Source organism: Scyliorhinus torazame, chromosome 7 (assembly GCF_047496885.1).
Source record: "Scyliorhinus torazame isolate Kashiwa2021f chromosome 7, sScyTor2.1, whole genome shotgun sequence".
Taxonomy (NCBI): domain Eukaryota; kingdom Metazoa; phylum Chordata; class Chondrichthyes; order Carcharhiniformes; family Scyliorhinidae; genus Scyliorhinus; species Scyliorhinus torazame.
Window position 1 is genome coordinate 120,687,439 of NC_092713.1, and position 24,165 is coordinate 120,711,603.

Here is a 24,165-nt window from a genome sequence, read left to right on the forward strand (position 1 = left end):
TGTTTAGCTTAGGCGAGAAGAGAGAGAGATGGAGGAGGGTGTTACGTACTGAATTACGTTTAAACCCTCCCGAACAGCACTAGCAAACCTCCCGCCCAGGATATTGGTGCCCCTCCAGTTCAGGTGCAACCGGTCCTTCTTGTTACAGGTTCATGGGCAGAATCTATTTGATTAGAGTTAAGAAACAATAGAGATACCATTACACTGCTGTATTTAATCAGCCATCAATTACTGTGAAGGGTGTAGAGGAGAACATTTGCAGAGAAATTACAGACAGGTGCAAAAACTATATAGTAGTGATAATGAGGAACTATAATTACACTATTGACTAGGATAGTAATAGGGTCCGTGACAGATTAGGGGAAGAGCTTAAGGAGAATTTTATTCACCCGCATATTTCCAGCCAAACGAGGAAGGATCATGTGAAAGTTATAGAAAACAACAATCATAGTATGATAAGATTTAGGTAAGCTACGGAAAAGGATAAGGTACAATCTAGTGTAAAAACAATTAATTTGAGGGCCAATTTCAGTAGGGGAAGAACGATCTGTCCCAGGGTATGTCGGAATCAAAAACTGGCAGGCAGAACTATAATGGAATAATGGGCTACCTTTAAAGAGAAGATGGTTTGGGTACAGTTGAAGTACATTCCCACTCGGGGAAAAGCAAGGGCAACCAAAGTCGGAGCTCCCTGAATGGCGAAAGTGATAGAGAGTAGGGTGAAGCAGATAAAGACAGATGCTAGATTGGTAATAAAAGTGAGAACCAGGTCAAGTATAGAAATGTTCAAAAAGCAAGCGTAAAGGAAATAAGAGAGGTAAAGGGACTGGCAATCTAAAGATTTTCTACAGGGATATAACTAGTAAAGGGGTAATAAAGAGGGGGGTGGGGCTGATTAGGGACCAAAAAGGGGAACTAGGCATTTAGGCAGAGGGCATGGCTGAGGTACTGACAGGAGAGGTTCAAACGTTGAATTGTAGGAAAGATTTAGCAACAGGCAAATACATAAGTAGATAAAACAACCGACATTAAAATTCTTGTGCCAAATTCTGTTGAAAAGAACAAAGAACAATACAGCACAGGAACAGGCCCTTCGGCCCTCCAAGCCTGTACCGGTCATGATATCACCGTTGGCCAAAACCCTCAGCACTTCCTTGTGCCGTATCCCTCTATACGCATTGTATCCATGAATTTGTCAAGATGCCTTTTGAACGCCGTTAATGTATCTGCTTCCACAACCTCCCCTGGCAACACGTTCCAGGCACTCACCACCCTCTGTGTAAAAACCTGCCTTGCACATCTCCTCTTTGCCCCACGGATCTTAAACCTTTGCCCCCTGGTGACGGACCCCTCCACGTTGGGAAAGAGTGCCTGCCCATCAACTCTATCCATGCCCCTCATAGTCTTATAGACCTCTGTCAGGTCACCCCTTAGCCTCCGTCATTTCATGAAAACAGTCAGAGTCAATTCAGCCTCTCCGCATAGCTAACACCCTCCAGACCAGGCAACATCCTTGTAAACCTCCTCTGCACCCTCTCCAAAGCCTCCACATCCTTCTGGTAGTGTGGCGACCAGAATTGTGCGCAATATTCCAAATGCGGCCGGACCAAGGTTCTATACCGCTGTAGCATGACTTGCTAGTTTTTAATACTCAATGCCTTGTCCAATGAAGGCAAGCATTCCATATGCTTTCTTGACTATCTTGTCCACTTGTGTTGCCACTTTCAAGGTTCTGTGGATCTGCACGCTCAGATCTCTCTGACTTTCTATATTCCTAAGAGTTTTGCCACTTACGGTATATTTCCCCTCTATGTTAGGCCTACCAAAATGCATTACCTCACATTTGCCTGGATGAAACTCCATTTGCCATTTCTCTGCCCAAGTCTCCAGCCTATCTATGTCTTGCTGTATCCTCTGACAATCCTCAACACTATCTGCCACTCCACCAACCTTGGTGTCATCCGCAAACTTACTAATCAGACCAGCTACATTTTCCTCCAAATTGTTTATGTATACTACAAACCGAGGCCTCAGCACAGATCCCTGTGAAACACCACTAGTCACTGATCAATTGCACAAAGACTAAGATTGGGTACAACAATGGCTTTATTGCAGTCAGATGCGTGGCATCCTGCTGCAGCTGGCGAAATGGCAGCTGAATAGAGGACACGCATATTTATACTACTGCTACTGGGCGGAGCCAGCCAGCAGGGGCTACCGGCAAACCTGTAGTACAGGTCCTACTTTACATCCCCTAATACAAGTGTACAGTGGTTCACCACATTCACCCCCTGTTAAAAATGAGTCCGGCTGGGGTGGTGTGGAACGATATACAGTGTTGAACATTATTTACAGTGTCGTAGAAACAACATGAAGAGAGAGAGGAAATAAAATTGTCTACTTTGAAGGTCCAGTTAAAGGTTCAATCTGTCTGGAGCCTTGACGTTCCGCTGGGAGCGGCGTAACGGTGGCGGCGACGGCGGTGCTGGCCTGCTGTTAGATGACTCCGGGTGCATGCCGAAATCTTCGTCGTCCTCTTGCGTGGGCAGGGGAAGGAGGGATGGGCCTGGTGGGGAAAATAATGGAAGCGCCGGGGAAGGGGAGGATGGCGCCGGGGCAGGGGAGTATGTTCGGTTGGAACCTGATGGTGCCAGGTCCCTGAGGTTGACAGTATCTTGGCGGCCGTCGGGGTACGCAATGTAGGCATACTGGGGGTTGGCGTGGAACAAGAGTACCCTATCCACCAACGGGTCCGCCTTGTGGAGTCGGACGTGCCTACGGAGCAGGGCCGGTCCTGGAGCTGCGGGCCAAGTCGGGAGCGACACCCCGGATGTGGACTTCCTGGGAAGGTAAAAAGACATTCATGGGGTGTGTTATTCGTAGCGGTGCACAGTAGTGATCGGATGGAGTGCAGTGCATCAGGGAGGACCTCCTGCTAGCAAGAGGCTGGAAGGTTCGTGGACCGTAGGGCCAACTGGACGGCCCTCCAAACCGTCCCGTTCTCCCTTTCTACCTGCCCGTTTCCCCGGGGGTTGTAGCTGGTCGTTCTGCTGTAGGCGATACCCCTGCTGAGCAGGAACTGACCCAGCTCATCACTCATGAATGAGGATCCTCTGTCACTGTGGAAGTAGGCGGAGAAACCAAACAGAGCGAAGATTGTGTTGAGGGACTTGATGATGGTGGCGGACGTCATATCCGGGCATGGGATGGCGAAGGGGAACCTGGAGTACTCATCGACCACACTGAGAATATACGTGTTACGGTCGGTGGAGGGGAGGGGCCCTTTGAAATCCACGCTGAGGCGTTCAAAGGTGCGGGAGGCCTTCACCAGGCGGGCACGATCCGGCCGGTAGAAGTGTGGCTTGCACTCCACACAGACCTGGCAGTCCCTGGTCACTGTCCGTACCTCCTCGACGGAGTAGGGCAGTTGCGAGCCTTGATGAGATGGTACAGTCGTGTGACCCCCGGGTGACAAAGGCTGTCGTGTAGGGCCCGGAGTTGGTCTACTTGGGCGCTGGCACATGTACCTCGGGAGAGGGCGTCTGGGGGCTCGTTGAGCTTGCCGGGGTGATACAAAATCTCGTAGTTATAGGTGGAGAGCTCGATTCTCCACCGCAAGATTTTATCATTTTTGATCTGCCCGCTGCGTGTTGTTGAACATGAAGGCTACCGACCGTTGGTCAGTGAGGAGAGTGAATCTCCTGCCGGCCAGATAATGCCTCCAATGCCGCACAGCTTCAACAATAGCCTGGTCAATCAAATTGCGCAGTACCGGGTCTTCTCAACGATAGACCTCAAATCCTCTCCATCGACGGATGAGTGCCGAATTTGAGAGGCATGAAGGGTGCGGGAAAAGAACGCCACGGGTCTGCCAGCCTGATTGAGGGTGGCGGCAAGGGCGACATCTGATGCGTTGCTTTCTACTTGAAAGGGCAGTGTCTAGTCTACTGCGTGCATCCCTGCCTTGGCTATATCAGCTCTGATACGGGCGAAGGCCTGTTGTGCCTCGGCCGTGAGGGGGAACTGGGTGGACTGTATGAGTGGGCGGGCCTTGTCCGCATAGTTTGGGACCCACTGAGCGTAGTACAAAAAGAACCCCAGGCAGCGTTTGAGGGCCTTGTGGCAGTGGGGGAGGGGAAGCTCCATGAGGGGGCGCATGCGGTCGGGATCGGGCCCCAGAACTCCATTCTGGACCACATATGGCTATGAGGATGGCTAAGCGGGTCGTGCTGAACACACACTTCTCTTTTTTATAAGTAAGATTGAGGAGAGTGGCGGTGCAGAGAAATTTAGCGAGGTTGGCATCGTGGTCCTGCTAATCATGGCCGCAGATGGTGACATTGTCTAGGTACGGGAACGTGGCCCGCAAACCCTACCGGTCAACCATTCGGTCCATGTCCCTTTGGAAGACCGAGACCCCATTAGTGACGCCAAAGGTAACCCTAAGAAAATGGTAGAGACGACCGTCTGCCTCGAAGGCAGTGTATGGGCGGTCGGATTTATGGATGGGGATCTGGTGGTAGGCGGATTTGAGGTCTATCGTTGAGAAGACCCGGTACTGCGCAATTTGATTGACCATATCAGATATGCATGGGAGGGGGTACGCGTCGAGCTGCGTGTACCGATTGATGGTCTGGCTGTAGTCCACGACCATTCGGTGTTTCTCCCCAGTTTTAACGACTACCACTTGGGCTCTCCAGAGGCTGTTGCTGGCCTCGATGACACTCTCCCGAAGCAGCCACTGGACCTCGGACCTGATGAAGGTCTTGTCCTGGGTGCTGTACCATCTGCTCCTGGTGGCGATGGGCTTGCAATCTGAAGTAAGATTGGCAAAGAGGGAGGGTGGGGGGGTCGACCTTTAGGGTCGTGAGGCCGCACACAGTGAGGGGTGGAAGGGGCCAGCCAAATTGGAGGGTGAGGCTCTGGAGATTGCACTGAAAGTCCAGGCCTAGCAATAGTGCAGCGCAGAGGTTAGGAAGGACGTAGAGGCGAAAGCCACTGAACTCTACGCCTTGGACTGTGTGAGTGACTTTGTGCAGAACCCTAGGATCGGGACAGAGTGGGACGCGGAGGCCAGGGAGATCAGTTGGTAGGCGGGGTGGACCACGAGGAAGCAGCGCCTTACCGTATCCGGGTGTATGAAGCTTTCGGTGCTCCCGGAGTCCGGCAGGCAAGAAGTAACGTGGCTGTTGTTTTTCACCGTCGTCGAAGCGGTGGCCAGGTTGTGTGGACAAGACTGGTCCAGCGTCATCGAGGCGAGCTGCGGGTGATCGTCACTGGTTTCAGTCGAAGAGCGTTGGGGGCCCAGGTCGTGGAAGGTCGCTGGCGTCCTTGCCCCGTGGGGAAGGCAAGATGGCGGCGGCTGGAGATCCTGCGGGGAACAAAAGGCGGCGCCCATTGCGGGGGCGGGACAAAATGGCAGCGGCCATGGGCCGCACGTAGACTGAGGGGAAGAAGATGGCGGCGGCCACTGGCCGCGCGTGGCCCCGGGAGGTGAAGATGGCGGCACCCACATGGTCCGTGGGGGTGAAGAGAGCGGCGCCCATTGTGCGTTTGGCAGGGGGAGGGAGCGATAGCGGTGACTGCGCGGGCCTGGCACACTGCGGCGAATTGGCCATTTTTGCCGCAAGCCTAGCAAATGGCAGCGCGGGCAGGGCAGCGTTGGCGAGGGTGCTTCTGCTGACCGCGAAATAGCATCGGGGACCCCCGGGGTGCGCGGTTTTGCGTGTGGCGCAGGCGTATTGGCGAGGCAGGGCCCCAGCTGAGGCGGTCATTTGCGGGGTCCAGGAGGGATAGGAGGGGTGGGCCGCGCGGCTGGAGGGGTGGGCCTGAACACTACGGGAGGCGACCGTCATGGAGAGCGGTAATTTTTTTTGTCTCCGCTAGGTCGAGTGTGGCCCCTTCCAGCAATCGTTGTCGATGAAGTCCGACCCAATCCCCGTTACGAAAGCATCACGCATGGGGAGATTAGAATGTTCGGCGGCCGTAACGGCCTGAGAGTCACAGTCCCGGACGAGTGGGATTAGGGCCCGCCAGAAGTCTTCGATGGACTCACCAGGGAGTTGAGAGCGAGTGGCGAGTACGTGCCTGGCGAGTAAGTGTTCGCTTTCTGCGCGTTGTTCTCTTTGAGGAGTGCCATGGCTTCCGCGTAAGTCGGTGCATCCTTGATCACCAGGAACACGCTTGAGCTCAACCTGGAATAGAGGACCTGTATCTTCGGAGTCTCCGTCGGTAGGATGGTTGCTGAGTCAATGTAGGCCTCGAAGCAAGCTAGCCAGTGATTAAAGTCTTTTCTGGCGTCGGTCGATTGCGGATCCAGCTGCAGGCGATCTGGTTTGATACGGATGTCCATCCTGTAGAAAATCTGACTGCAATAAATTGATGCACGATCAATTGCACAAAGACTAAGGTTGGGTACAACTGTGGCTTTATTGCAGTCAGATGTGTGGCCTCCTGCTGCAGCTGGCGAAATGGCAGCTGAATAGAGGACACGCATATTTATACTCCTCCTACTGGGCGGAGCCAGCCGGCAGGGGCTACCGGCGAACCTGTAGTACAGGTCCTACCTTACATCCCCTAATACAGGTGTACAGTGGTTCACCACAGTCACAACCTTCCATTCAGAAAAACAACGTTCTACTGCTACCCTTCACTTTCTGTGGCCGAGCCAGTTCTGCATCCATCTTGCCACCTCACCTCTGATCCCGTGTGACTTCACTTTTTGTACCAGTCTGCCATGAGGCACTTTGTCAAAGGCTTTACTGAAGTCTCATGTAAACAACATCATCTGCCCTCCCCTCATCAATCATCTTTGTCACCTCCTCAAAAACCTCGATAAAGTTCATGAGGCACGACCTCCCCTTCACAAAACCATGCTGTCTATCGCTAATGAGTCAATTTGTTTCCAAATGGGCATAAATCCTGCCCCGAGAATTCTGTCCAATAATTCACCTACTACCGATGAGGCTCACCAGCCTACAGTTTCCATGATTATCCCTGCTACTCTTCTTAAACAGCGGTACCACATTAGCTATTCTCCAGTTCTCTGGGATCTCACCTGTAGTCAATGAGGATACAAAGATGTCAGTTATGGCTCTAGCAATTCCTCCCTTGCTTCCCTCAGTATTCTGGGGTAAATCTCATCCGGCCCAGGAGACTTATCTCCCTTAATGTCTTTTAAATTATCCACTACCTCCTCCTTTTCAATGTCAACATGACCAGACTGTCCACACACTCTACCCAAGAATTATCTTCCACAATGTCCTTTTCTTTAGTGAACACTGATGCAACGTATTAATTTAGTACCTCGCCCACTTCCTCTGCCTCAACACACAGATTCCCCCCACAGTCCTTAAGTGGTCCAATCCTTTTTCTGGCCACCCTCTTGCTTTTTACATATGAATAAAAAGGTTTAGGATTCACCTTAATCTTACTTGCCAAGGATTTTTCATGACCCCCTCCTAATTTCCTGCTTAAGTACCTGATGCGACCATCAATTTAATCCCTGGTTTAAAATACATACAGGCAATGTGTCGACTAAAGCTGCAGTTGAAGTGTTGTAAAAGTGAGGGAATCATAGATTCTAACCATTTACTTGTTTTCATAACATAATAATAATAACCTTATTAATGTCACATGTAGGCTTACATTAACACTGCAATGAAGTTACTGTGGGAATCCCTTGGTCGCCGCACTCCGGCGCCTGTTCGGGTACACGGAGGAATAATTCAGGATGTCCAATTCATCTAACAAGCGTGTCTTTCGGAGCTTTGTGGGGGGGTGGTGGAACACCCGGAGGGGGCCCGCTCGGGCGCGGGGAGGGCGTGCGGACTCCGCACAGACAGTGGCCCAGGCTAGGAATTGAACCCGGGTCCCTGGCGCTGTGAAGCAGCAGTGCTACCATGCCGCCCACAGATGGCGAATGGAATATTGTTTATAAAAAGGAGGTTCCCTGGCATGTATAATTTATGAGTGAGTGGCGTTTAGTCCTAGATAAGCACTTCATGGGACATCTTAGTGGGATAATGATGATGTAATTACTGGATCTTCATGTGGTTCCTGAAAGAGTCTCTCTCCAAAGGTCTACACAGAGAACAACAAGTAAACCTGATTTGTTAACTTTATTTATAAGTGGCATTTGATCTATATCGGATTGCTTGATTGGAATATATATAGTGAAGGTGTAGGGCATAAGTTAAAATGTTTCCTTTTATTTATAACTGTTTAACTGTTAATTGTAAAGCTATTTCATTGATGATAATGTGGCTAATTATGTGATTAAATTAAAGTTTGTTTTAACATAAAAGATATTAATTGGTCAGACTTGATGGATCGAATGGCCTCCTTCTCCATTGTAGGTATTCTATTGTTCTATGGTTAGTGTTATCACTGCTGGAATAAAGTATCCTTTCCTCACAATTTTACAAATTGCAAATTGTTTCGGGTTTCATGTCCGGTATCCCAACAAAAATTGGGGTCTGGTCCGATATCCTAACACTTCTCACCGGTCCATTAGAAAATTGGGGTCTCGTGTCCAGAATTGTTCCCACATACTGATAAAAGAATTGCAGTGGGGAAAACCAATTTCTCCTTGAAAAGCAATTTAAAGACTGCAACAGAATTTCTTGGGTCAGTAATACTGAAGTCCACACTCAATGCCAATATTACCATAGAAAAGGGTGAGAAACTGATGAGAAGTTAAGGAAACTGTCCTTGAAAGAACTAAAAGGTGAAGCTAGGCACTTGAGAGGTGAAGTTTCGGCCGAAAGTCAGAAGAACGGAAATTTCAAAACAGGTGGCAAACCGAGGTGGAAATTATGGAAAGTGAAACAGATAAATTAGCACCTGAAAAATTAAGATTTGAACAGCAGAGAATGAAACTGGAATTTGAGGAGAAAAATGAGAGAGGCAGAAACAGGTAAAAGAGAGAGAGAGGCAGGATCAGAAGTAAGAAGCAGAATTCCAGGAAAGGAAAGGAGATAAAGGAAAGAGAGTTTGAATTAAAACAGTTTGAGCTGAGAAGGGAGGATCCCACTGTGCCTATTGAAGAGATCTCTGGTGAGGGAACCACCCCTAGTTCCGACCTCAGGGCTGTGGTATTCAGGTTTGCCCATTTAATCCCCAAATTTGATGAAGAATAGGTGGATGTCTTCTTTCACTACCTCAGAATGTGGTGGATGCTGGGGCAGTGAGTACATTTAAGGAGGAGTTAGACAGATTTTTAATTGGCAATGGGTTGAAGGATTACAGGGAATGGACAGGATGGTGGCGTTGAGGCCATGATGAGATCAGCCATGATCATATTGAACAGCGGATCAGGATCGAGAGGCTAAATTGCCTACTCCTGCTCCTAATTCTTATGTTCTAAGAAATAACTATTCTGTCTAATTCCACTTTCCAGCTGTTGGTCTGCAGCCCTGTAGGAAACAGCACCTCAAGCACAAATCTGGTGTTCTTGATTAATAAGGGGAATTCTTGATTAATAAGGGGATCAGGGGCTATAGGGAGAAGTCAGGAGAATTGGGATGAGGAACATATTAGCCATGATCGAATGGCGGAGCAGACTCGATGGGCCGAATGCCTAGTTCTGCTCCTATAACTTATGGTCTTATCTCTTTTGAAAGAGTAGCCTAGCAGTTAAATTGACCAGCCCAACACTGGTCCCTGCTGTTGCAAAATAAGTTGACAGGAAAAGCTCACGAGGTTTACTGTCTCTTGCCTGAGGAAAGTGAAACAAGCTAAGAGGCAGCAAAAGGGACTATTTTAAATGCATACCAGTTAGTGGCAGAGTAATACTGTCAGGGCGGCACGGTAGCACAATGGTTAGCACTGTTGTTTCACAGCTCCAGGGTCCCGGGTTCGGTTCCCGGCTTGCGTCACTGTCTGTGGGGAGTCAGCATGTTCTCCCCGTGTCTCTGGGTGCTCCGGTTTCCTCCCACAGTTCAGAGATGTGCAAGTTAGATGGATTGGCCATGCTAAATTGCTTTTAGTGTCCCGAAAGGTTAGGTGGGGTTACTGGATTATGGGGATGGGATGGAGGTGTGGGCTTTGGTGGGATCCTCTTTCCAGGGGCCGGTGCAGACTCGATGGGCTGAATGGCCTCCTTCTGCACTGTAAATTCTATGATCTATGAGAGACATGTTGAGAAGTAAACCGTGGTTTTAATCAGCTTACAACGGAGTCTGCCTGTGACCGTACAACAATGAACGCGGCCCCGCAGGTCAGCAGCCTTTATACTTCCTGTCAGGGGTGGAGTCATGGGCGAGCCCGTACATACCCCAACATATCCCCCTGTGGGTGAAGCCGTACAATGGCCCATAGGTGGAGCCCACAGGGTTAAACACATAAGGTAACACGATACAGCAGTAACATGATATCAGTGCACTGGTGAATTAACAGTAGTTCCATTCTCCACATTCACCCCCTGTTTAAAAAATGAAGTCCGGCGGGGGTGACGGGTTTACAGATTCAGTCGGTCTGGTGCCCGGATCGTACTTTGCGACCGCCGAAGCACTGGTGTTGCAGCCGTTTCGGGTGGCTGTGGAGCTGGGCCCGGTTTAGGCACAGGCGGGGAGTCCTGGAGCGGCTCTTCCGGAGCCTGTGGGCCGGTGCGGCGGGTGGGAGGGAGCGCGAGAACCATATCGGGGTAGGGGCTCTGAACATGGGAGGTTGGATGGGGTAGGGGCGCTGAACATGGGAGGTTGGAGGGAACCTAGTGTGGGGGATGCAGTAGTGGTCGTAGTGTCGGAGCCTGCGGGCGCCAGGTCCCGGAGGGAGACGGTATCCTGCCGGCCATCGGGGTGTCGGATATACGCATAAGTGTGGGATGGAGTGCAGGAGCTGGACCCGCTCTACCAGGGGGTCGGTCTTATGGCTCCGAACATGTTTTCGGAGGAGGACTGGACCCGGTGTCATCAGCCAGGGCGGAAGAGAGGCCCCTGAGGTAGCTCCCCTCGGGAAAACAAACAAGCAGTCATGAGGGGTCTGGTTTGTGGCTGTGCAAAGGAGGGACCTAATAAAGTGGAGCGCATCGGGGAGGACCTCCTGTCAGTGAGAAACCGGGAGATTCCTGGACCGTAGGGTCAGTAGGACGGTCTTCCAGATCGTTGCGTTCTCCCTCTCCACCTGCTCATTTCCCCTGGGGTTATAGCTGGTAGTCCTGCTCGAGGCGATGCCCTTACTGAGCAGATACAGACGCAGTTCGTCGCTCATGAACGACGAGCCCCTGTCGCTGTGGACATAGCTGGGGAAACCGAACAGGGTGAAGACACTATGCAGGGCTTTGATGACTGTGGGAGTGGTCATATCGGGGCAGGGAATGGCGAACGGAAAACGGGAGAACTCGTCTATGATGTTCAGGAAGTACGTGTTGCGATTATTGGAGGGGAGGAGCCCTTTGAAATCGATACTAAGGCGTTCAAAAGGCCGGGACGCCTTTACCAGGTGGGCCTTATCTGGTCGATAGAAGTGCGGTTTACACTCCGCACAGATTTGGCAGTCTCTGGTTACAGCTTTGACCTCCTCGATGGAGTAGGGCAGGTTGCACGCCTTGATGTAGTGGGCGAGCGGGGTGACCCCCGGGTGGCAGAGATCATCGTGGATAGCACGTAAATCGGTCATCTTGCACGATGGCGCACGTGCCGCGGGACAGGGCATCTGGGGGCTCGTTGAGCTTCCCAGGACGATATACTATATCGTAGTTATAGGTGGAGAGTTCGATCCTCCACCTCAAGATCTTGTCATTCTTGATCTTGCCCCGCCGCGTATTGTCAAACATAAAGGCAACCGATCGTTGGTCGGTGATGAGGGTAAACCGCCTACCAGCGAGGTAGTGCCGCCAGTGCCGTACAGCTTCCACGATGGCTTGGGCATCTTTTTCGACCGAGGAGTGTCGAATTTCAGAGGTGGTGAGGGTGCGGGAAAAGAGCGCTACTGGGGGGCCCACTGGGCGTAATAGGAGAAAAATCCAAGGCACCTCTTCAGGGCCTTGGGGCAGTGAGGGAGAGGGAGTTGTAGGAGGGGGCGCATACGGTCAGGGTCGGGCCCTAGGACTCCGTTTTCCACGACGTAGCCGAGGATGGCTAGCCTGGTTGTGCGGAAAACGCATTTCTCCTTGTAGGTGAGGTTGAGTTTTTGGGCGGTTTGGAGAAATCAGTGGAGGTTGGCGTTGTGGTCCTGCTGATCATGGCCGCAGATGGTGACATTGTCCAAGTACGGAAACGTGGCCCGCAGCCCGTACTGGTCCACCATTCGGTCCATTGCTCGTTGGAACACCGAAACTCAGTTTGTGACGCCAAAGGGGACCCAGAGGAAATGGAAAAGGCGGCCATCTGCCTCAAACGCCGTGTAGTGGCGGTCCTCCGGGCGGATTGGAAGCTGGTGATATGCAGACTTCAGAACTACCGCAGAGAACACGCGGTAGTGCGCAATCTGATTTACCATGTCTGCAATCCGGGGAAGGGGGTACGCATCGAGTTGCGTAAAGCAGTTAATGGTCTGGCTGTAATAAACCACCATCTGAAACTTTTCCCCGGTCTTGACGACCACCACATGAGCTCTCCAGGGGCTATTGCTGGCTTCTATGAGCCCTTCCCGCAAGAGACGCTGGACCTCGGGCCTAATGAACGTCCTGTCCTGCATACTATACCGCCTGCTTCTGGTGGCTATTGGCTTACAATCGGCGGTGAGGTTCGCAAAGAGGGGGGGGGGGGGTCGATTTTTAGGGTCGCGAGGCTGCATATGGTGAGCGGGGGCAGGGGCCCCCCGAATTTAAGAGTTAGGCTCCTGAGGTTGCAATGAAAATCGAGTCCCAAGAGGAGAGGAGCGCAGAGGTCTGGGAGCACATATAGTTTAAAATTAGCGTACTCAGCGCCCTGGATCGCTTGGGTTGCAGTAGTGCACCCTTGGATTTGCACCGAGTGCGACCCAGAGGCGAGGGAAATAGTTTGTCGCGTCAGGAATATTGGGAGCGAACAACGTTTTACCATGTCCGGGTGAATGAAGCTCTCTGTGCTCCCGGAGTCGAAAAGGCAAGGTGTCTCGTACCTGTTTACCTGGATAGCCATCATGGAGCTCCGGAGATGCTTCGGTCGCGACTGGTCCAGGGTGACTGCGCTGAGCTGGGGGTAGCCGGCGGCGTGATTGGAGGTGCTGGGGCAGCCCCGCGATGGCAGCTGTCCATGTCGTTCGTACATCTCGAGCGGTGTAGCAGATGACGGCCAAGATGGCGGCCCCCGTTGGTCAAGCGTGGCGGGCGGTGGGGACGATGGCATCCAAGATGGCGGCCCCCATGGATCGCACGTGGCCTGCCACGTGGGGGAGGATGGCCAAGATGGCGGCCCCCATGAGTCGCACGTGTTGTGCGGAGGCGGAGGACACGCTGCCACTTTGCGGGTTCTGCGGGCCTGTGGATCGGGTCTGAGAGTTCATGTTTTTAGACCTGGCCAGGCAGACCTTGGCGAAGTGTCCTTTTCGCCCGCAGTTACTACAGTTCGCGTTGCGGGCCGGGCAGTGCTGTCGGGGGTGTTGGGACTGGCCGCAAAAATAGCAGGGCAGCCCCCCATGATGGGTGGGTGGCCGCACGGCACAAGCCTGGGGTAGTCTCTGGTCGGGGGCTCACGAGGGGGTCGCGTGGTCGGCGGGGAACGCAGTAAGGCTCTGAAACGCGACCTCCAGAGAGGTAGCTAGTGTTACCGTGTCCTCCAGGTCCTGGGCCCCTTTTTCGAGCAGGCGCCGTCTTGCATAGTTCGATCAAACCCCCGCCACGTAAACGTCTCGGATAGTGAGCTCCATATGCTGAGGGGCCGTAACGGCCTGGTAGTTACAGTTGCGCGCGAGGGCTTTGAGGTCGCGTAGGTAGTCATCTATCGACTCCCCGGGGCGCTGGCGTCGAGTGGTAAAGATGTGTCGCGCGTAGACCTCGTTCACGGGCCGTACATATATGCGTTCGAGTAGTGCGAGGGCCTCTGTATAGGACGCGGCACCGTCGAGCTGGACAGAAATACGATGTCTCACCCGTGCGTGGAGAAGACTCAGTTTCTGTTCGTCCGTGACGGATGGCGTAGACGACGCGGCGAGATAGGCCTTGAAGCGTCGAAGCCAGTGCAAAAAAATTTCTCACGCCTCCGCGGCCTCTGGATCGAGTTCCAGTCTATCAGGTTTGAGGGCTGATTCCATAGTAGTATTTTAAGCTGATTAAAATTGATGCGACCATCAATTCACTGAGAGACACGTTGAGAAGTAAACCGTGGTTTTAATCAGCTTACAACTGAACCTGCCTATGACCGTACAACAATGAATGCGGCCCCGCAGGTCGGCTGCCTTTATACTTCCTTGATGTGGAGATGCCGGCGTTGGACTGGGGTGAGCACAGTACGTAAGATTTTATACTTCCTGTAAGGGGTGGAGCCATGGGCGAGCCCGTACATGCCCCGACATATCCCCCTGTGGGGGAAGCCGTACAATGGCCCATAGGTGGAGCCCACAGGGTTAAACACATAACGTAACACGATACAGCAGTAACATGATATCAGTGCACTGGTGAATTAACAGTAGTTCCATTCACCACAGTCCCCATCCTTGAGGAATATACAAAGCCTTCTTTTTCTTTATGACAAGGTTCACAATATCCCTCATATCCAAGGCTCCCTAAACTTCCCATACTTATCCTTCTTTCTCTCAGGAACGTTGCTGTCCGGAATCCTAATCAACTGTCGCCTGAAAGACTCCCACATGTCCGATGTTGATTTACCCTCCAACAGCCGCACCCAATCCGAATTCTTCAATTCCTGTCTAATGTTATTGTAATTTGCCGTTCCCCAGTTTAGCACCTTAACGCGAGGGCTACCCGCATTCCTGTCCAAAAGTACCCTAAAATTTACAGAATTGTGGTCACTACTCCCAAAATGTTCCCCTACTGAACCCTCAACCATCTGTTCAGGCTCATTCCCCAACACCAGGTCCAGTCCTGTCCCTTCCCTAGCTGGACTGTCTACATATTGCATCAAGAAGCCTTCCTGGATACACTTGACAAACTCTGCCCCATCTAAGCCCCTGGCATTAATCGAGTCCCAGTCAATACAGGAGTAGTTAAAATCCCCTGCCACAACAACCCCGTTACTTTTGCACCTATCCAAAATCTCTCCACCTACCTGCTCCTCTATCTCTCGCTGGCAGTTGGGGGGCTTGTAATAAACCCCCGACATTATGACTGCCCCTTTCCTGTTCCTGAGCTCTACCCAGATTTCCTCATTATATGAGCCTCCGAGGTGTCCTCCCGCAATACGGCTATAATATTCTCCTTAACTAATAATGGTACTCTCCCGCCCTTTTTACATCCCCCTCTATCTCTCCCGAAGCAGCTATATCCTCCCAATGTTCAGCTGCCAATCCTGCCCTTCCTTTAACCACGTTTCTGTGATAGTTACAACATCATAGTTCCAAGTACTAAGAAGTGCTCTAAGTTCATCTGCCTTACCTGCTGTACTTCTGGCGTTGAAACAAGTACACGTCAAACCACTGCATATGAGCAGACAGGGTGATGTTGTTCTCTTTTTTTGCTCTCTATTTCCCCATCAGTTATTACACCGTCTAAGCTAACGCTCTGGTTCCCACCCCCGTGCCATGCTAGTTTAAATCCTCCCGAGTGACTCTTGCAAAATGTTGGTGCCCCTCCAGTATAGATGCAACCAGTCCTTCTTATACAGGTCACAACTGCCCAGGAAGAGATCCCAATGATCCAGAGATCTGAAACCCTTTTTCCTACTGTTATGTAAGTATTTTTAATGGGTTTTACAATGTATAAATATCCAAATGACTGAAACAATGTCATGTCGGTAGTGGCACCCCGAATAGGATTTCTCATATTAATCTTGTTAATAAGCTGTACAGCTGTACACCATCATCACAGCTTCTCCACAGTTGTTGCCGCTGTAAGTTACTATCTGCTGACATACTCAAAAGTTAATATTTGCCATTTGAAGAAACCTTTATCACCCTCCAATCTGAACTGGCCATAATGCTCTCCAGAAAGCACAAACTCAATCTGTTGTTCCTTGTGCTTTTGCTACACCTTCTCTCACCTGACTACCTGCCTTGGCTACAGCCTGTAAATATGCCAGGAATGTACTGCAACACCAACACTCACAAAAAACATTGAATAAGTGAACATCAATTAATGGTAACCAAAAATAAAATACAATAGAAAATCTGACACCTAATCAGTGTACACACAGGCAAAAGGGTCAGATCCTATGCAAAAACAGTCAGTTTTTTAAGCAACTAATGCAAATGAAAATTAAAAGGAGACAGATTTTGAAGGACAAAAAGAAGAATCTCCGAAAGATCAAAACAAAACACAAAAAGCAAACCATGGCTATTTATAAATTCTTGCATCAACAAAAATAAGGACTGCATTTTTAAAAATTCCATGACAATAGCAAGAGAGAAATGAACATGTACAGAAACTTAAACACAAAAGACAGAGATAGAAATCAGAACCCAAAGAGAAGCAAAAAGTGAGAAAATCTAAATGCAGACATGGACAGAAGACTGACCATAGTTTTCAAAGCTATACTAAGCTATTAGTATGCACAAAATTGGCAGAGATATGAAATTAATATCAAACAATTAAACACTCCATTAATAATCCGCTTGAGAGAATTTTTGTTAGTTTAGTATAAAAAGCACATACTAATGAATTCTGACATTAATAAAGTTTAACAAGTGACAAGTGTACCTCTTCATCCTTTGCTCCATTTCCACTGACCGAAGCATTTTCCATTACTGGTGAACCTATTATGGGATCTTTTGATGAAGATAAAGAATCTGCACTACATTTAAAAAAAAAAGCTATAGTTAATTACACTGGAGTACCTTTTTAAAAATTTAGGACAGTGTACCATTGATTAAAAAAAAAATCAAGCTCAAGAAGCAATTAACTGTAATTGTCAAGTATTTACAGCAGCAAATATGGCAGGACATTTTGCGAGCTGCTGCAGACACGATGAGCTGAACGGCCTCCTTCTGCACCGTAACAATTCTGTGATTCTGGGACAATGTAACAAATCATATTGCTTGGATTGCAGTTTACAACTCTACTCACTAGTAATTACTTAGTTTTCAAACCATGGAAAAATTTAATCTCATCATGTTGCTATTGTACTAGTTCTGTCAACATCTGAGCCGTGTGTGACAGGGAGAAAAAAGAACACGATCGGATTTGGAATGGGCTAGATCTGTTCGGTTTATACCATCTCAAAGACTGGCTCAGTGTATAGCTGATTAAACGGAGAAAGTATTTGGTCCACAGAGGATATTGTAAATGTAAATGTTTAACTGTATAGGTCTCAACCCCCAGAGGGAGAGGAGGGGATGCGGCAGTTCCTGGACCAATTGAGGTTCCCGAAAGTGGAGGAGCGGGGGGTGGTAGGCCTGGGGGCACCGATTGGGGTGGACGAGGTTATTAAGGGACTGGGAAGCATGCAAGCAGGGAAGGCCCCAGGACCAGACGGGTTCCCGGTGGAGTATTACAGAAAATATGTGGACTTGTTGGCCCCATTGATGGTGAGGACGTTCAATGAGGCCAGGAAAGGGGGGACTCTACCCCCGACGATGTCGGAGGCGACGATATCGTTAATTTTGAAGAGGGATAAAGATCCGTTGCAGTGCGGGTCCTATAGACCCATTTCATTGTTGAACGTGGACGCCAAATTGTTGGCAAAGGTACTGGCATCGAGGATAGAGGACTGTGTCCCGGGGGTGGTGCACGAAGATCAGACAGGGTTCGTAAAAGGGAGACAACTGAATGTTAACGTGCGACGACTATTAGGGGTGATAATGATGCCCCCAGTGGAGGGGGAGGCAGAGATAGTGGCGGCAATGGACGCAGAGAAGGCATTTGATAGGGTGGAGTGGGAGTATTTATGGGAAGTGTTAAGGAGGTTTGGGTTTGGGAACGGGTTTATTAGCTGGGTTAGACTTCTTTATGGGGCTCCAACGGCAAGCGTAGTTACAGGTCGACATAGATCGGAGTATTTCCGACTATATAGGGGAACAAGACAGGGATGCCCGCTGTCTCCATTGTTGTTCGCGTTGGCAATTGAACCTCTGGCCATGGCGTTGAGAGACTCCAGGAAATGGAGAGGGGTGATTAGAGGGGGAGAAGAACACCGAGTCTCGTTATATGCGGATGACCTATTGTTATACGTGTCGGACCCAGCGGGGGGAATGATAGAGGTTATGCGAATTTTGAGGGGGTTCGGGGATTTCTCGGGGTATAGGCTAAACATGGGAAAGAGTGAATTATTTGTGATACATCCAGGGGACCAGAGTAGAGAGATAGAAGGCTTGCCTCTAAGGAAAGTGGAAAGAAACTTCCGATACCTGGGGATTCAGATCGCTAGGAGCTGGGGAACCTTGCACAGACTTAATCTGACACGGTTGGTAGAACAAATGGAGGAGGACTTCAAGAGGTGGGACATGCAGCCTCTATCGCTGGCGGGCAGGGTGCAAGCAATTAAGATGATGGTCCTCCCGAGGTTCTTATTTGTATTTCAATGTCTCCCTATACTAATCACTAAGACCTTTTTTAATAAAATAGACAGGAGCATCACGAGCTTCGTGTGGGCAGGGAAAGTTCCGAGAGTAAGGAGGGGGTTCCTTCAGCGTAGTAGGGACAGAGGAGGATTGGCACTACCGAACTTGGGCGATTACTATTGGGCCGCCAATGTGGCAATGATACGTAAATGGATGATGGAGGGTGAGGGAGCGGCGTGGGAAAGACTGGAGAGAAAGTCCTGTAAAGGGACGAGTTTAGAGGCGCTGGTGACGGCGCCGCTACCGATCTCACCTAAAAAGTTTACCACGAACCCGGTGGTGGCGGCAACATTGAATATCTGGGGACAGTGGAGGCGACAGAGAGGGGTGCGGGGAGCCCTGGTGGGGTCCCCAATCAGGAACAACCATAGGTTCGCCCCAGGAAGAATGGATGGAGGATTTCAGAGCTGGTTCCAGTTGGGAATTAGGAGGGTGGGAGATTTATTTATAGATGGGACTTTTGCGAGCTTGGGAGCATTGGAGGAAAAGTATAAGTTGCCCCGGGGAAATTTCTTGAGATATATGCAGGTGAGGGCATTTACTAGACAACAGGTGAGGGAATTTCCATTGCTCCCGACACAGGGGATACAGGACAGGGTGCTTTCAGGGGTGTGGGTCGGAGAGGGCAAGGTGTCAGAGATTTACCGAGAGATGAGGGAAGAGGGGATGGAGTCGGTGGGCGAACTAAAAGGAAAGTGGGAAGAAGAACTAGGGGAGGAGATAGAGGAGGGTATGTGGGCTGATGCCCTAAGCAGGGTAAATTCCTCTTCCTCATGCGCCAGGCTTAGCCTGATTCAATTTAAGGTGCTACATAGAGCACACATAACGGGAGCAAGATTGAGCAGGTTCTTTGGAGTGGAGGACAAATGTGGGAGGTGTGGCGGGAGCCCGGCAAACCACGCACATATGTTTTGGGCATGCCCGGCACTGGAAGGGTATTGGAAGGGAGTGACGGGAGTGATTTCGCGGGTGGTGAAGGCCCGGGTCAAACCAGGCTGGGGGTTAGCTCTATTTGGAGTTGCGGAAGAGCCGGGAGTGCAGGAGGCGAAAGAGGCCGACGTTGTGGCCTTTGCGTCCCTAGTAGCCCGGCGCAGGATCCTACTCATGTGGAAGGAGGCGAAACCCCCCGGACTGGAGGCCTGGGTAAATGATATGGCGGGGTTCATTAAACTGGAGCAGATAAAGTTTGCCCTGAGAGGATCGGCTCAAGGGTTCACCAGGCGGTGGCAGCCATTTCTCGACTACCTAGGGGAACGTTAGAGGGAAGACAGATGACCAGCAGCAGCAACCCAGGGGGAGGGGGGGGGGGGGGGGGGGGGGGGGAGGGGGGGTTTAGTTTAGGTCAAAGATAAAAGGGTTTTGTTACTTGTGTATTGTTTAAAATTTCTGTATTGTTATTGTTGCGTTTGCTTTGTAAGAGGGGAAAAATTGTTGTTTGGGAAAAAATTTTCAATAAAACATTTATAAAAAAAAAAAAAAAGTAAATGTAAATGTTTCACTGCATGTCAATTATTTATACATTATAAATATCTATAAAAGGAGATTTGCAAGAAAATCATGAATCTATTTTCACAAATTATAGTCATGTATTAATGCAGTTGAAATATATACATCTTACTTTTGCACTGCAAAGAATGAGGAGCTCTCAGGATAGGGGGATGCATTCCCTGTGCTTGGTTTATTTGCAGTGCTTGTGCACTGGCTTGAGCCATCAGATAATCCTGAATGCTGCTGATTAACTTCAAGTGGTGTCAAAAAATTAGTGGTTGAAGAGCCATTTTGTACATTTAGCTGGTTTCCATTACACTGTTGGTTGGGAGACTCCACCTCAGTGCTAAGATTATCCATTCCTAGGTTTAATTCTTCTAGCTTTTGCATTGATCTGTTTAAAAGAGACAAAAATCAAATTGTGCCATTCACTTTATCAAATACACAACATTTTAAAAATATTTATTATAAAATTTTACTACAGATATTCACACTGACTGTTACATTGTATTTCACGAAATTGTCATATAAATGCATTTTTTACAAGATACAATATTACTGTGTAAAGAAACAAATTGGGTTTTTTGGGGGAGGGCAGGGAGAAGAGAAAGGAGGAAAGGAATGAAGGGTATGGTGGCATTTGTCCCAGGGTGGAAACTGACTTGTTAAGGAACTGCTCTGTAAGGTTCTGCTGCTGGCTTGCTCCATTATCTTCATTGACCCCTCCTTCCAGTAACATTTGCTGGTACATTTGCTTTTGTTGCTCCTTTTGCTCTAGATGCTGTTGATAACGCATTCGCTGTCGATAGTACTCTTGAAATTGATCTGTGGAATCCCTTAGCTAAGAGGTTAAAGAAATTATTAAATTGTTTGCATTTATAAGACTATCTAAATTTATTCAATTTTTAAAAATACATTTCAGTATAATCAAGAAACGTCTTGTGGCCAATATTATGAACTGTATACTGCTATTCTGTCAAGAAACCCGCTTGTATTTTATAACAAGGAAATGTCATTTCTAATTGCATTCTGCATAATAATAATCTTTATTATAGTCACAAGTAGGCTTACATTAACACTGCAATGAAGTTACTGTGATCCCACAAGTCCCGAAAGACCTGCTTGTAAGGTGAATTGGACATTCTGAATTCTCCCTCAGTGTACCTGAACCGCGGGCGGAGTGTGGCATAATAGAACAGCAAGATCAGAAAATATGGATCCCGAGACAACTCCTTCCAGCAAGGACAGACTCTAAGCAATCTATTTACCCCTTGAGAAATGAAATAAAATCATAGGTAAAACTTCCCTCAAAAAGAATCCTCCAATAGTTAAGTGAATAAGCATAATCCAGTAAGGAGCGTAATTCAATAAGGACCCAGATACTGATCTGGCTGAGTAGCCTTACTTGGTCTTTGGAACCCGAATCTTGGCTATAGGGATGCAGGCCGAAATGTATGTATTGATGTTGGCTAATAGAAGGAATAGCTGAACTATGGTAACCCAAAACAACTTGCTAACATCAATTCCCTCGATTTGTAGAAGTACCCCACGAGGTACTTGAGGTTTCATGCTTCTCATGTAATGCAGTCCATTGAGAGTTCAATTTCAAGAATAGTGAAGAAAATGATAGGGTTGGAACTTTTTGGTTGTTTGTTTCCTTAAGGGGATGTTATGGCTGTAACTTGTTTGTCTCCCTTGGGGGGGGAGGGTACCTTCGTTTGGGGTTTTTGTTTATTGCTGCACTTGGGTCTCTTTTGAGGGGTGGGGGAGGGTCGTGTTGGCTGAATGCATTGGGTTCTGTCTTTTCTCTGGGGGTTATTGTCCTTTATTCCTCCTTTTTATTTCCTTTCTTTGTATGTTGTTATTGCTGTTTACATCAAGGTAGTATGTGATTGGAGGGCGATTGGGGGGGGCGGGGGGGAGAGAGAGAGAGAGAGAGAGAGAGAGAGAGAGAGAGAGAGAGAGAGAGAGAGAGAGAGAGAGAGAGAGAGAGAGAGAGAGAGAACCAGTGCGGGGTAGAATGCTAGGAGCCATGGCCGGGGGCTGCCGGGTGGGGTAGTTTACGAAAGTGCAGTGGGGGGTGAGCAGGTGGTTAGTGCGTGTTGATGTGGGTTGGGATTATGTGTGTCGGTGGGATCAGACCAGGCGACGGAAAGGGTGGGTAGGCCAGGTCTTCCATTCAGGATTTGATTTGAAGACGCGGGAGGGTGGCGGTCCTGATAAATAAGCGGGTAGCGTTTGAGGTGGAGAATATAGTGGCAGACTCCTGGGGGGGGGGGGTTAGGTTTGTTACGGTGAGTGGGAAATTGGAGGGGATACTGGTGGTGTTGGTGAATGTTTGCGCCCCAAGCTGGCACGATGTAGAGTTTATGAGGCGGGTGCTGGGGAAGATCCCGGACCTAGACTTGTACCGGCTGATAATGGGGGGGATTTTAACACGGTTATTGAGTCGAAATTTGACCAGTCGAATCAGAGATCGGGGAGGGTATCAGTAGTGTTGAGAGAATTGAAAGGGTTTATGGGGCTTATGGGACGAGTGAACCAGTGAAGATTTAGTAGGCCAAGGGAATTTTCGCTTTCCTCCCATGTACATAGGGTGTACTCCGGATCGACTATTTTGTAATCACAGAATTTACAGTGCAGAAAGAGGCCATTCGGCCCAACGAGTCTGCACCTGCTCTTGGAAAGAGCACCCTACCCAAGGTCACCACCTCCACCCTATCCCATAACCCAGTAAGCCCACCCAACCCGAAGGGCAATTTTGGACACTACGGGCAATTTATCATGGCCAATCCACCTAGCCTGCACGTCTTTGGACTGTGGGGGGAAACCGGAGCACCCGGAGGAAACCCACGCACACACGGGGAGGATGTGCAGACTCCGCAAAGACAGTGACCCAAGCCGGAATCGAACATGGGACCCTGGAGCTGTGAAGCAATTGTGCTATCCACAATGCTACCGTGCTGTAATGGACAGGACGTTGTTGGCGGGGGTGGTCAGTTTGCCGCAATTGGTGAATTGCATGTGGATTGGGGCGGGGTCGGGGGGGGGGGTTCAGCGCCCGCAGTGGAGTTTAAATGTGGGACTGTTAGCAGACAAGGTGGTTTGCGAGCGGGTGAGGGCTACTATTTGGGGGTACATAGAGTTGAACGACATGGGGAAGGGTTCGGCAGCCACGCTATGGCAGGCATTGAAGGCAGTGGTGAGGGGGTGTTTGTATCAATATGGGCGCATAGAGACAAGGTGGAGCAGGCGAGGTTAGTGGATAAGATCCTGCAGGTGAATAGGAGGCTTTCGCAGGCCACGGAGGCGGGGTTATTGAGGGAGCGGCAGAAACTCCAGATGGAGTTTGGACTGGTATCTGCAGAAAAGGCGGTGGGGCATTTGAGGAGGGCGAGGGGGGCAGTCTATGAATATGGGAAAAAGGCGAGTAGGATGTTGGCACATCAATTGAGGAAACAGGAGGCGGCAAGAGAGATTGGAAAGGTGAAGGATAGGAGGGAGAACATGGTCTTGGACCCGGTGATGGGTGAATGGGGTATTTGAAGACTTTTATAAGAAGCTATAGGATTTGGAATCACCGGCTGGGGTGGAGGGAATTAAATGTTTCTTAGATGGGTTGGAATTCACCAAGGTGGAGGTCCACCTGGTAGAGGAACTGAGAGCCCCCATTGGGCTGGTGGAGGTGTTGGAGAGTAAAAGGGGGGGGGGGGGGGTGATGCAGGCGGGGAAGGCCCCGGGCCCGGATGGGTTCCTGGTGGAATTTTAGAAATAATTTTGGGGGGACCTGGGGCCCTTGCTGGTAAGGGCATTAAACGGGGCGATGGAGAAGGGCATGCTTCCCCCCTATGTTATCACCGTAATTTTAAAGGGGGATTAGGAGCCGGCCAATTTCATTGCTAAATGTGGACGCTAAGTTGCTGGCCAAGATCTTGGCCTCGCGGATTAAGGACTGTATGCCGGGGGTGATAGGGGAGGATCAGACGGGATTTGTAAAGGGGAGGCATCCGTCGGCTAATTTGTAATTAGGCATTTGTTAAATGTTATAATGATGCCCCCAGAGGGACGAAGTGTGGAGGTGGC

At 49.7% G+C, this 24,165-nt stretch overlaps 1 protein-coding gene across 1 annotated transcript in view; it reads right to left on the bottom strand.

Moving 5' to 3' along the window:
* LOC140426529 (WD repeat-containing protein 47-like) overlaps positions 1 to 24,165 on the bottom strand; it is a 103,772-nt gene that overhangs the window by 51,938 nt on the left and 27,669 nt on the right. The window contains exons 7-9 of the mRNA XM_072511417.1: positions 20,745 to 20,923; positions 20,213 to 20,476; positions 16,736 to 16,829 (exon numbers count right to left, since the gene is read on the bottom strand). Coding sequence (XP_072367518.1) covers positions 16,736 to 16,829; positions 20,213 to 20,476; positions 20,745 to 20,923 — 537 coding nt within the window. The remainder of the gene's footprint in view (positions 1 to 16,735; positions 16,830 to 20,212; positions 20,477 to 20,744; positions 20,924 to 24,165) is intronic.